The following is a 13,910-nucleotide window of genomic DNA, read 5'->3' as shown; positions in this document are numbered from 1 at the left end:
AGGGGAAGTTCTCACGGATGCCACAGAAATACAAAGGATCATCCAAGATTACTATGAAGGATTATAGGCCACCAAATTCAATAACCTAGAAGAAACGGACCTTTTCTTAGAAACATATGTCCTTCTTAGGCTGAATCATGAAGAATTGGAAAATCTAAATCAATCAACAATAAGGAAATTGAATCAATCATTTGAAACCTTCCCAAAAGGAAAACCCAGGACCAGATGGCTTCACTAGTGAATTCTACCAAACCTTCAAAGAGGATCTAATAGCTGTCCTACTTGAACTCTTCCAAAAAGTTGAAGAAGAGACAATACTCCCTAACCCAATTTATGAGGCCAACATTACCCTGATACTAAAACTTGGTAAGATAACACAAAAAAAGAAAACTACAGACCAATATCTCTGATGAATACAGATGGAAAAATCCTAAATAGATTTCTAGCAAATCGAATGCAATAATGCATTAAAAAAATTATACATCATGACCAAGTGTGATTCATCCCAGGGGCACAAGGATGGTTTAACATATGCAAATCGATCAATGTGTAACACCACATAAACAAAATAAAGGACAAAAATCATACGATTATATGAATAGATGCGGAAAAAGCATTTGACAAGATAAAACATCCATTTATGATTAAAACACTTAATAAAATGGATATAGAAGGAAAATACCTTAACATAATAAAGGCCATATATGACAAACCCTCAGCTAATCTCATAATTAATGGTGAAAAACTGAAGCCCTTTGCTCTACGTTCAGGAACACGACAGGGCTGTCCCCTCTCACCTCTGCTTTTCAACATAGTGTTGGAAGTCCTTGCCAGAGCAATCAGGCAAGAGAAAGAAATAAAAGGCATCTGCATACAGAATGAAGTTAAATTGTCACTTTTTGCAGATGACATGATGTTATATATAGAAAACCCTAAAGACTCTACCAAAAACCTATTAGAAACAATAAACAAATACAGTAAACTTGTGAGCTATAAAATCAACGTACAAAAAGTCCATTCTATTCCTATAAACTAACAATGAAACCTCAGAAAAAGAAATTAAAAAAAAAATCCTTTTGCAATTGCAACAAAAAGAATAAAATCCCTAGGAATAAACTTACTCACGGATGTGAAAGACTTTGTAATGACGAGCGGGGAAAAGAAGGAGGAGCACACTACAGAGGGGCTAATTGATTATTTATTTAGCAATATCTAATCAATTTATCTAGCAATATGCAATAGCAAAAGACAAAGGCAATTAATAGAATGTGCTAATGACAGTAAGTAAAGGTGGTTAAGAGTAAACTATATTGATAACAATGTCATGTCAAAGGAGTACACATACATATAAGTTTAAGAGATTCCAACATATGTTTACCATTGATCAAAAATCACTTGGCTAAATACACAAATAACATCAGTAAGTAGTATCCGAAAGCAGTAATAAGCTCTATAGGATAGTAACTGTTACAGTAGATGCCAAAAGTTCACCAAACTGGTGAGAACAGCACTGGAAAAGTCATACATCAAAACCATGCCAGGTCTGTAGCTGAGAGAAACTCAGGCGTCTCCCACACCACTGCTTGCTAGTTCCCAAGAATTTTGCTGTTGTTGTTGTTGTTGTTAGAAGTCAAGGTGTCTTCTGATGCTATAAGCTGCAAGCTGCATATAAGTTTTCAAGGTGTTAACAATCTGAAGAATGTTGCTATTGTCGTTGTTGTTGTTATTGTTGTTGTTAGGAGTTGGGACATCTTCTGATATAAGCTGCAAGCTGCATACAAGTTTTCTAGATGCTAACAAGTTCTCAAGAAGGGTAACCATGGGGAACAACACTGGAGAGGCCGGGAACCAGCCAGCCCTCACCAGATTTGTGGGGTGAAAGTCAGGACATCCCCTGGTGTTGTAAGCTGCATGTTGCTGGAAGTCTTCAAAAATGTTAGAATGATGAAAAATCACCAATGACGAATGGCCAAATGAGAAAATAATAATAATCTGCCAACTGAGGTCTGTCTTACATATTTTTTTTAAAAGTACCTTAGAGCCAAGTTTCTTGTTCTTGCCACACCCTCCAGGAATGGCCAGTTCCAGGAGGGTCCGGCAGTTATTGATATGAATGTTGCCCATCGAGCCAAAGAGACAATTCATCCGGATAAGCAACATCTACTGTTCTTGCTTGGGACCATCAGCCCAAGTTCTTCCAAAGCCTGGCAACGTGTCTGTCACGTCATCCTGATATAACTTAGCTACTTCTTCACTTAATCTGTTGATGTGGGCGAAACAGACAGAACAAACAGGGAATTCTCTCAACCCCGATCAAGAATTTCTTTAACCCTAAGTTAACCATCACCTCACAACACAGACAGAATGACAATCATCATCTCATATCTCCCCTACTTGAGAGAATGAGACCAAACAGAAAAACAACCTCATCTCATGTCTCCCCTGCTTGGGAGAATGAGACCAAAGGGAGAATTTACTCAATCCTTGATCACAGCATAGAAATCACCTCACATGCAGGAACAGATAAAACCTAATAGACAAAAGCTCACATCAACCAATGAAGGCAAATTTTTCTCAACATCTACCCTACAGACTTATATACTGAAAACTAGAAGACATTTTTAAAAGAAATTGAAGAAGACACAAAGAAATGGAAAGACATTCCATGTTCATGGATTGAAAGAATCAACATAGTTAAAATGGCCATATTACCCAAAGCAACATACAGATTAAATGTAATCCCCATCAAAATCCCAATGGCATTTTTAAAAGAAATAGAACAAAAAGTCATCAGATTTGTATGGAACCACAAAAGACCCTGAATAGCCAAAGCAATCCTAAGAAAAAAGAACAATGCTGGAGGTATCACACTCCCTGACTTCAGCTTGTACTACAGGGCAACAGTAATCAAAACAGTATGATATTGGCAGAAAAACAGGCACATAGACCAATGGAATAGAATTGAGAACCCAGAAATAAACCCATATAAATATGGACAGATAATATTTGACAAAGAAGCCAAAAGCATACAATGGAGAAAAGACAGCCTCTTCAATAAATGGTGCTGGGAGAATTGGAAAGCCACATGCAAAAGAATGAAACTAGACTGCTATCTGTCACCATGTACCAAAATTAATTCAAAATGGATCACAGACCTGAACATAATACCTGAAATAATAAACTGCATAGAAGAAAACATAGGTACTAAACTTATGGACCTTGGGTTCAAAGAGGATTTTATGAATTTGACTCCAAAGGCAAGGGAAGTAAAAGCTAAAATAAATGAATGGGGCTATATCAAATTAAAAATTTTCTGCACAGCACAAGAAACCATCGACAAAATAAAGAGGCAGTGAACCAAATGTGAGAAGATTTTTGCAAACTACGCCTCTGATGAGGGGCTCATATCCAAAATATATAAGGAACTCATACAACTCAACAACAAAAACCAACAATCCAACTAATGAATGGGCAGAGGACCTGAAGAGCCTTTTCTCCAAAGAGGACATACAAAAGGCAAATAGACATATGAAAAAATGTTCAACATCACTAATCATTAGAGAAATGCAAATAAAAACCACAATGAGATATCACCTCATACCAGTTGGAATGGCTATCATCAACAAGACATAATAACACGTGTTGGAGAGGCAATGGAGAAAAAGGAACCCTCATACACTGTTGGTGGGAATGCAGACTGGTGCAGCCGATATCGAAGGCAGTGTGGAGGTTCCTCAAAAAATTAAGAATAAAATTACCCTGTGACCTAACAATCCCTCTCCTGGATATCTACCCAAAAAATCTGAAAACATTTGTCCATAAAAATATATGTGCTCCGATGTTCACTGCAGCTCTATTTGTGGTGCCCAAGACATGGAAACAACCAAAGGGTCCTTCAATAGATGATTGGATAAAGAAGTTGTGGTATAGATACACAATGGAATACTATTCGGCCATAAGAAAAGATGAAATAGTGCCATTTGCGACAACATGAATGGATCTTGAGGTTATTATGCAACGTGAAATAAGTTAGACAGAAAAAGTTGAGAACCATATGATTTCACTGATATGTGATACATAAAACTGAAAACAACAATTGAACAAGACAAACAAACGAAGAAAGAAAACCTCATAGACACAGACAATAGTTTAGTGGTTACCAGAGGATAGGCGAGGAGGGGGTGGTAGATGAGGGTAAGGGGGATCAAATATATGGTGATGGAAGAAGAACTGACTCTGGGTGGTGAACACACAATGTGATATACAGATGATGTATTACAGAATTGTGCACCTGAAACCTGTGTAACTTTACTAACATTTGTCACCCCAATAAACTTTAATTAAAGAAAAAAAAGAAAAAGGTGAAAGCATTAAGAAATACAAATTGGTAGTTACAAATTAATCATGGGGATGTAAAGCACAGCATAGAGAATGTAGTCAATAATGTTGCAACAACTATCTATATTGCCAGGTGGGTACTAGACTAAACAAGGGGATCACTGGATAAATTACATACATGTCTAACAACTATGTTGTATACCTGAAACTAATATGAAATAATATTGAATGTCAAGTGTAACTGAAAAACAATAATTAAAAAATATTCTCCTCTATCTGGATTTGACAGGATAGGAAAGATATGATTCAGAGGAAAATTATAAAACCTATAAATGTGGGGTTATTTTGATTAATAATTTAAATTAGTGCTTACTCTACACAAGAATCTGTGCTAAGCAGTTTACAACCTACATCCAATTCCCCTTCTCTACTTACCTGGCTGCAGCTGACTTCCGATCCACTTTTGCTCCCACAAATCATTCTTTATACAGCAAAGTGGATATTTTAAAAATACAAATCCTGTCAGTGTCATACTCCACTTAAGCCCTTGCATGGCTTTTAAGTGCCTGAAGGTAAGTTCTGCATTTTCTGGACCCAACCTATCCCTTTAACCTTACCTTTTCCTTTGCTGTGTGTTATATTATTTTGGACTTACTATAATCTGTTTTTATTTCATTTAAGTTTTCTATCAAGTTTTTACAGGAATATAAAAAGTTCTTGATTTTTATTTCAGACAGTTTACAAGTAGGTAATATCTCAAAATATTAGTTAGGTTAAAATTTTTTGCAGTACACATATAGAAGGAATGCACTAAAACCAACCAACCCCTCCCGGAAACCCTGAGTTCCTTAGTCATATCACTTCAAATCTTATTTTGGTTTCAATAAGAAAGGAAAGTCGCAGAGAGTGTTATATTCTCTTTTCTACATAGGAGTAGGAGAAACTAATGCATGGCAATGAAAATTATGGGAAAATGCCAACATCTCATTTCCCACTCCCCTATTTATTGAAACCTCTGTAGCTCAGTTTTGTTTTTATACAGCTCTCAATCTGAGTGAAAATGTATTGGGCATAATATCAAGATAAATTTTCTGTTATTTGTCATAGTAGTGCTTTTTGTACCACTACATTTAGCCTTAATCCATATTTAAATGAACCCATACATTTGCAGTTTTACTCAGCCATTGACATTTTTTGTGGTGATAAAACATGGCTCATGAGGTATTTAGCATGGAAATTTTTCTTTCTTTCTCTTTCTTTCTTTCTTTCTTTCTTTCTTTCTTTCTTTCTTTCTTTCTTTCTCTCTCTCTTTTTTCCTTTCTTTTCCTTTCCTTCTTTCCTTCCTTCCTTTTTCCTTTTTTAAAACGAAGTTAAAAAGAACTTGTTGGGACATCCTTAATCTTAAGATGACCAAAAATAAATAAAGAAGGTGATAGAAACCAAAAAATAACAATGTTACAATAACTACATATAGTGCCAGGTGGGTACTAGACAAATCGGGCAGGGGGAATCGCTGCATAAATTATATAAATGTCTAACCACTATGCTGTACACCTGAAACTAATATAAAATAAAATAAACAATATTTACCCTAACTATATGAACATTTCATATAAATGGAATAATACAAAAGCCTGTGTCTGGCTTCTTTCACGTGACATAATATTTTCAAAGTTCCCTTATGTTGTAGCATGTAACAGTACTTCATTCCTTTTTATGGCTGAATAATATTCCATTGTATGGATATACCACATTTTGTGTATCCATTCATCAATTGATGGGGATTTGAGTTATTTCCATCTTTTGGCTATTGTGAATAATGCTTTTATGAATGTTCATGTATAAGTTTTTGTGTGGACATGGTTTCGTTTTCTCTTAGGCATATACCTAGGAGTGGAATTGTTAGAGTAAATGGTAAGTCTATGTTTCACTTTCTGAGGAACTGCCAGACAGTTTTCAAAAGTGGCTTCATCATTTTACATTCCTGCCAGCAGTGTTTTGAAGGTTCCAATTTTTCTACATCTACCCCAACACTTGTTATTATCTAGCTTTTTGACAATAGCCGTCCTAATAGGTGTAAAGTGGTATCTCATTACAAATAATGCTTTCATAAATATCCAGTTTGCATTTCCTGCATTTGCATTTTCTGCATTTGATTTGCAGTTTCCTGATGGCTAATATGTTGAGCATATTTTTATGTGTATTGACCATTTCTCTGGAAAAATGTTGTTCAGCTCCTTTGCCTATTTTTAAATTTGGTTATTTTCCTTTTTATAATTGAGTTGTAAGAGCTCTTTATGTATTCTGGATACAAGTTCATTATCAGATATGTAATTTGCAAATATTTTCTTCCATTCTGTGGGTTCTCTTTTCATACTCTTGATAGTGTCCTTTGAAGTACAAAATTTTTAAGGTTGATGAAGTCCAATTTATTTATTTTTTCTTTTGTCGTTTGTGCTCTTTATGTCATGTCTAAGAAACCATTGCCTCATCCAAGGTCACAAAGATTTACACTGATTTCTCCCATTTTGTTGAACTTCTCCACAATATCATTATCACATCTGAACACTTAATAGTAATTCTTTACTATAATCAAATATTCGATCTGTTCAAATTTCCAGTTCTCTCATAAATGTCACAAATGTGTCTGTGCATGCAGATGCACATGCACAAGTTTCAAGTGAGTCAGTCAATTTCTCTTTTTCTTCCTATTGATTTGCTAAGGAACAGCGTTGTTGGTCTTGTAGTTTTCTACAGTCTGTATTCCTGTATTGCAGCTTAACATGTTTTTCTGTCCTCTGTGTTCCTATAAATTGATAGCTGGATCTAGAAGCTTGATATGTTTTTTTTTTTTTTTTTTTTTTTTTTTTTGGGATTCAGGGTTTTTTGTTTTGGTACAAATCATTAATAGGTGGTTTATGAGCTAAAACTTAAAGTGGGGACTTCTTTGAGTTTTAGTCTATCTTGTAGGGCCAGGGGTCATTTTGTTTATGACCTGCATTCACTCAAGTTATAAATTTCCATTCATGTATTTCCAGTCATCTAATTAAGATGGGTGAGGGTCCTAGCTTCAAAGATTTCTAAAGAATAGAAAGCAATTGTCATTCCTCTTAGAGTCTGTAGTGTGGTAGGAGTTCCAGAACTTAATTTGTTTTATCCCTGGCTAATCCAGTTTCTTACCCCCTCCACCAATATCTATCTGTTCACTTTTACAGTCCTAGAATGTAAGGGTAAGAAAGGCCCTTAAACATCTTTTATGTAAGGGAGTCCTGAGTTTTTGAGGGCCCAGAGGCCTGCTGAAATTGTATGTATTTTTCTGAGGTGAGAATTCAGAGGTTTCACTGAATTCTCAGATAGATCTAAGTCCTCATGTACAGAAGGGAGATGGAGGCGAGAGAGGGGAAAGGAGTTGCCCAAAAGTCATACAACAAGCTCGAGGTAGGACTGAGAGTAAATCTGAAACCTCTGGTCTCTAGTCCAGGGCTTTTCCCCTAGTTCCAGACACAGGGTCACAAACACAGAACAGGGCAGTGATTACAGATCGCAAGTTTTGTGGAGGCTTCTCTTCATAGCACCCAGTATGCTGGAAAAGTGCAAGCTGTCATAGTCTAAAGAAACCATAAGTAGGAAAGGAAATCTGACCTGCAAGTACAGAGATATCACAGAAAGCCAAATAGGATTGGATTTTGTTTAATTTGTAGTGTATCCTTGTGGTTCTGTCCACAGCGCCAGTTTGTTGAATTTGTATAGCTAATTATAAGTTGCCTGTAAATACCTAGGCAGCGGCCAAAGGCACCTTTGCTACCTCCTTGGCCTAGGCTCCACAGTGGCTGCCAAGCCATGCCTCTTCCCTATGTACATATCCCTTTTTTTTTCCATTTCTTTTCCCTCCTCCTCATCCTTTTTCCTTCCTTACCCCTACCCTTCTCTTCATCTTATCCCCTATCTCTTCTCTCTCCTTCCCATCTTCTCTTTTTTCCCTGCTTCCCACGGTCTTCCCCTAGTTCCCTCCTCCTTTCCTCCTTGCCACGCCCTCTTCCCTCCGCCCCCTTTTGTCTGCTCCCTCCTTCTTTCCCAGTCCTTTCCTCTCTCCTCCTCCCTCTTTCCCTACCTCGCCCTCAACCCACTCCCAACAAGCTCCCCACCCCCCCATCAGAACTGGTGGCTGGTGGCTCCGGCTGGTCGGAATGGAGCGAGCCCACTCGGGGAGCTCTGGGCCTTCCGATTGGTTGCCTCGGCTAGCACGCCAGCTCAAGTCCCGCCCCCCAGCGACTAAACGCTCCGCTGCGGCACCTGCTATAGGCCGGCGGGTCTGTCAACGGCGAGGGCAGCGCCTCACGCAGGCGCTCGCAGTCGCTTGGTGAATAAAAGCGCAGTCTATGGGTTGGGGGGTGGGGAGAGGAGAGGGAGAGATCCAGCGAGGCAGGGTTGGAACCAGTGGCTGGCACCCGGAAACCCCACGAAGAGCAAGAGCGAGCGAGCGTAGGAAAGCGAGCGAACTAGAGGGAGTAGGGGAGACCGAGACGGACCGGTAGCCAGGCAGGCAGACGGACGCACGCCGGGACTGACAGACTGAGCAGGCTCTGGAGAACCTCGCACTGGTTCCTCCCGCCTTTCCCTTTGAAAGCCAGGATTTTGCCTTTTCCGTGGCGCCCGAGAGAGAATGCTGGACTCTGCCGACTTCAGCGCAAGCTAAGATTTCTCAGCTAGGGAAGAAAGATCAGCTCAATCCTGAAAAGGGGGGAAGCAGGCTCCCCTGTCCCCATCCCCCCTCCCCCCCTTACCAAACTCGGGCGCCAAACCCAACCCTTTCCCTAACCACCCGACTTCCTCCTCTCCTTTCTAGCATGGTGGCTGTATGGACAGTCTGACAGAACAGAGACTGACATCTCCCAATCTGCCGGCCCCCCACCTGGAACACTACAGTGTTCTGCATTGCACCATGACCCTGGATGTGCAAACTGTAGTCGTTTTTGCCGTGATTGTAGTCCTCCTGCTTGTCAATGTCATACTCATGTTTTTCCTGGGAACGCGCTGAATGGAGTCCAGCTACCTGAGCTGTTTCTAACTCTCGATTTGATTTCATCCAGAGAACCACCAAGCAAAAAAATCAAGAGAGACAGTCAGAGACAGGGAAAGAGAGGGAGAGAAAGCAAGCTTTCTTACTCAGGGGGGAAAACGTTTTGAGCTTCAACATGGCCTCGCTGTGATATGTATGACGTTGGTATATTATCTCTCCCTAAATCTTTTGTGATGTCTTTTAAGTATGCTGTGAGTGTAGTTGCTTATAGCTTGAGTAAAATTGTTGATAAATGCTTTCTATTTAAGTGTGCATGTGTATGTGCATTCTCCATTTATGTCATGTTCACGGAGCAATCTCTGTCTTTAAACAGTGGCTTTGCTGTTTGTGGTATCTTGTCAACTAATTTTCTTGAAAACTACCTTTGCATTTCATTAGGGAATTTTAATCAAAATTTCTCTCTTGCTATCAGGAGTGCGTTTGGTTTTTTTTTTGGGGGGGGGTTAAGGGGGTTTGTGGGAAGAGCATGATGGATTTTTGGCATCTTAGGTGTCTTGCACTGGATGTTTAGAGAGACAAAAATCAATAGAAGGAATGAATTTAGGGGAAATGATTCTTTAATCTCTATAGAGAAGGGGGAATTTGAGAAGTGATGTTGAGGGGGTGCATTGAACTGGCAGTTGGTGACTGTCCTTTGAATCTCAATTTGCTGTCCAGGGTTCACAGTTTCCAATTTGGAAAGAAGCCACCTTTGAAATATTTCTTAAAGTATTAAATGTCAGTTTCTTTGGAATTATGGAATGGGACATAAAAGCGTTCTCTGATCTTTATGAATTGGCAAGAGAAGACATCGACGAGCTATTATTGGGTTCCTTTTTCAAAAGACTGTACTCCTGGATTTGAGTTTGGGGATTTTCTGCGTGCGTCCTCCAAAAAGCAAAAGCCAGCTCTTCACCCACTGTGGGAATAATAGTATTTGGATATGCCTCTTTGGGGTAATCTCATTTGCAATGATGTTCTTGAACTATATTTTAAACAGAACTTGCTAGTGCTAATGAGAAAGTGGTGGTTTTTGTTTGCTGCCTTGTTTGTTCTTTAAGGTCAGAGGTATCTCTAATTGAAAGATTCCCATAACAAAATTAAAGTATGTATCTTGCTAAGTAGAGTTTTGAGCACCCCCTGTCACCTCCCAAAAAGTCTAGATGGAATGGGGTGAGAGCTCCGGAAATTATGAGCTAGAAACAACATTCCAATTTGACATATATTTGCATGTCTGTATCAGATGGTAGTGGTGGTAGTTGATGTTATTATTGCCGTCGTTATTATTTTCATATTTCAGTTTCCCCTGAGGAAGCTCTTGGCAAAGCCCGGGGTGGGGGGGGGGAAGTCTCTGACGCCAATGTGCATAATACATGTTTTCCCCCCTCCCCCACCTGCTGATGTAGGCAGGTCTTCCTCATTCCATTGCTTACCTGACTTGAAATAGTGCCATTTCTAGCTCATGTAGGAATGAATCAGGGCGCATAGCCATCCACACGCATGTTCCCCCTACACCATGTGAGTGGCTGCAAATGTGTGATGTGCAAATTTGCTGGCATTGTGCTGTCAAGTTCCATGTCTGCTTTTTAATCTCTGTGGAACTGCTTATGAAGGGAGAGGGGCTGTGAAGGGGGCTCTTGAAATGGTCTTAACCCTCAGGACCCAGAATATTATTTGATGGCGTCAGAAGAGGTTTTGAGTCTCGAGGTGTGCTCTTGTTAGCTCGGCGTGGATGAGAAGCTGATTTTTTTATTCGGTTGGTACCAAGGTGTTAGCATGATCTGGGAAGTCTGCTGGCATTGATTCTTATTTACTCTTTTGTCCTTTTGTTGGGGCCGCCTGGGTTGAACTGAGATCTTGTTTCTTGGCAAAGAGAATCTCGTGAGACCCCCCACCCACCTTAACTCCAACAATATTATCTAAAATAAGCTTATATTTTGACTGGGCACTGTGTTTTGAGACCACATTGAAGAGTGAGGAAAGGCTCTAGGCTGGGCACTAAAGACCTGGGTGCTTTCTGTTCAGTGGCTGTTTGACCTTGGGTAATTTTTTTCCTTCTCAGTGGGTTTGGGATTTCCTGTAACATTGACATTTGGGGATGGTTAGAATAAGTGACCTCCAAGTTCTTGGATTCTGTGATTTTGGGTGCCCAAATGTAGCCCATAGGCACTTGAAATCAGAGTGGGATGAACTGTAAAGACAAGTGAAAAGGAAAATGAAATGTTAATTAAGGAGTGATGGGAGGTGGGAGTGAAATACCTGGTTGCTGGTATCTGGAGAAGCTAAAGTTTTACCTAAGAGATTTTTCACCTAGCTACCATGGGAAGAAGACTACTACAACAATGGAATTTTTCCCCACTAAGGGGAGAAGCATTCTTTAAAGCTGGTCTTTGAGCTAGGTTTATGAAAAAGTAGTGTCATGAAATGCCACAGCCTTTACAACTGGGTGCCTAACAGGTCCTTGGCAGAAAGCCTTTGGAAATGTATGTGTGTAGGTTGTGTGACAGTATGTTTGTGGGTGTGTGTGCACACCCTTCTGTGTGTATGTGTGTGTGGAGGGGTGAGTCTATACTCCTGAATGTGGATGGGGGTTGGTTGTGCTAGGAATGAGGAAAAACAGAAGGGCATGCACTGAGTTCCACAGTTCTGAATGGCCTCCTTGTGCTAGAGATTGTAAGGATTTGACTGGTGCTAGGATGGATGGGTGTTCCCCCTATCAATCCTCCCGCCGAACCCACAACCCCTCACACAAAAGGGGTAGCTTGAATGAGCCCTTCCATCAGTAATTTAGCTGGCGGAATGGGTAAGCGTTTTTTAGATTAATTTTTCTCTAGGCAAATAAGGGGATGTTGCTAGCCAGATGGCAGGCCATCCTAGAGCAGCTAAAAGGGAGTCTGGGGAGTAGAGAATCAAAGTTGGCAGTGTGACTTTTTACTTGTGTGAATCCTAAAGGTTTGGTATTTCTCCTTCAGACTTGTGAGGGTATGCAAAAAGAGAAGAGTGAGAGAAAATGAAAAATGCAGCCAGAGGAGTAAGAATCCTGTGTATTTTGAGATTTTTTTTTTCTTCACTCTCCTGCCTCTTTTCTTCATCTTCGTCCTTCTCCCTTTCCTCCCTCCCCTGATACAGCCTCATCTCCCCTCTGTAAGTAGGTAGGTAAGAAAGAAGAGGGCTTTTCCACTCTGATTTGTCCCAACTTTTCCCAACAAAGTTCCTTATTTCTTTTCCCCCTCCCTGACTCCTTTGGGTAGAGGATATCTTTTGCTTCTAAGAGGGGCAAAATTCCAGTTTTGGAATTTTGGCTTCCAGATCCCCACCAGGGTATTCAAGAAAATGCCCTCAACTGGTATCCTAGCAACCCCTGCATCACTCAGCTCCTGCTGAGCTCCAGCGCCCACCCTTTAAAAGTCCAGGCACCAAGGCCTCTGGAGAAAGGCGGCTTGAGCCCAGCAGGACTTGGAGAGATGCTTGGGGGGAGAGGACAGAGAAAGGGCAAGATCCTCATTGCCTGCAAATGCCTAGAAATCATGTCCACAGAAGGCATCCAGCGCCTAGCCTTGCCCCAACCAAGGGGGCTGTTTATTGGAAACCTCCTGGATTCAAATCCCCCTCTAGTCACTGCCTTCTCCTTAAGATTAAATGAGCCATTACACAACCCAGTTTAGTAGAAGAGGTTTGCATGCCCAGAAAAATACATTTTTTTCACTCTGATTTTTGACTGAGGCAAGGAGGAATTGAAGGGGTAGTGTGGTGGGAACAAACTGAGCAATGCTTTTCCCCATTGAGACAGCTTCTATTTGTCAGAACCTGCAGCCTCTGCTTGTGCAGTGTGCCCCAATATTGTTTGTGGCTTAGGGAGCTCTGCCCAGCCTAGCTGCAGTGTAGAATTTGGGTGGTTTTGTTTCTATATTGTTGGTCTCTAAGTAGTTTCTGATAGGAAAGGCTGGACAAATTGGGAATGACATTTTAATTGTGGGGCTAGTGAACAGGGTTTCAGCCCTGGCTCACATTCTGTCATAGAGGGGAGAGGGGAGAGGGAAGAGGGGAGAGGGGAGAGGGGAGAGGGGAGAGGGGAGGGAGAGGGAGAGGGATTAAGTAGCTAGGGAGCTGAGGGATCCCAGTGAGCCTGTGGGTGAGGTGCTCTTCTGCCCTGTGGTGAAGCCCAGATTGAGAATGCTTGGCTGTGACTGGAGGGTACACTCTGACAGTTGCAGGGATGGTGCCAAATCATGTCCTCCTCCTAGCCTTTGTCTGCCATCTTGGCCTCTGCTCCCCTTGGCCTGTGGAGTGCTTGCTCTGGACAGGGATATGAGTGGGAATTGAGCCTATTCTCCCAAAATAACTGCCTCCTCAGAAGACCTCCCACGAAGCATCTGGATCCAGCCCCAGTGGGATGGAGATAGAGAATCTTAGGCTCTCTAGCTCTTTTTTCTAGCTCTGCAACTTGTTCTAGCCCAACTGAGTCTCTTCCTTTCCAAGAATCCTTGATCAAAGCTTAGCTCTTCTGATATCT

At 40.8% G+C, this 13,910-nt stretch overlaps 1 protein-coding gene across 5 annotated transcripts in view; it reads left to right on the top strand.

Moving 5' to 3' along the window:
* The window catches only part of ARHGEF9 (Cdc42 guanine nucleotide exchange factor 9), a 311,063-nt gene that overhangs the window by 165,318 nt on the left and 131,835 nt on the right, over positions 1 to 13,910 (top strand). The window contains exon 1 of one of the 5 annotated variants that reach the window (XM_033111462.1): positions 8,739 to 9,551. The exons of 2 other annotated variants lie outside the window; for them this stretch is intronic. Coding sequence is in view for 2 of the 3 variants with exons in the window: in XM_033111460.1 (XP_032967351.1) it covers positions 9,550 to 9,558 (9 nt within the window). In the remaining variant the exon portion in view is untranslated. Of the gene's footprint in view, positions 1 to 8,738; positions 9,563 to 13,910 lie in introns of those variants that run through there. 2 more of the 5 variants (XM_033111460.1, XM_033111453.1) reach the window with 2 other exon arrangements.

The sequence above is a fragment of the Rhinolophus ferrumequinum genome, chromosome X (genome assembly GCF_004115265.2).
Source record: "Rhinolophus ferrumequinum isolate MPI-CBG mRhiFer1 chromosome X, mRhiFer1_v1.p, whole genome shotgun sequence".
Taxonomy (NCBI): Eukaryota; Metazoa; Chordata; class Mammalia; order Chiroptera; family Rhinolophidae; genus Rhinolophus; species Rhinolophus ferrumequinum.
Note: the sequence above shows the minus strand (reverse complement) of the source record. Positions and strands in the feature narration are given on the sequence as shown.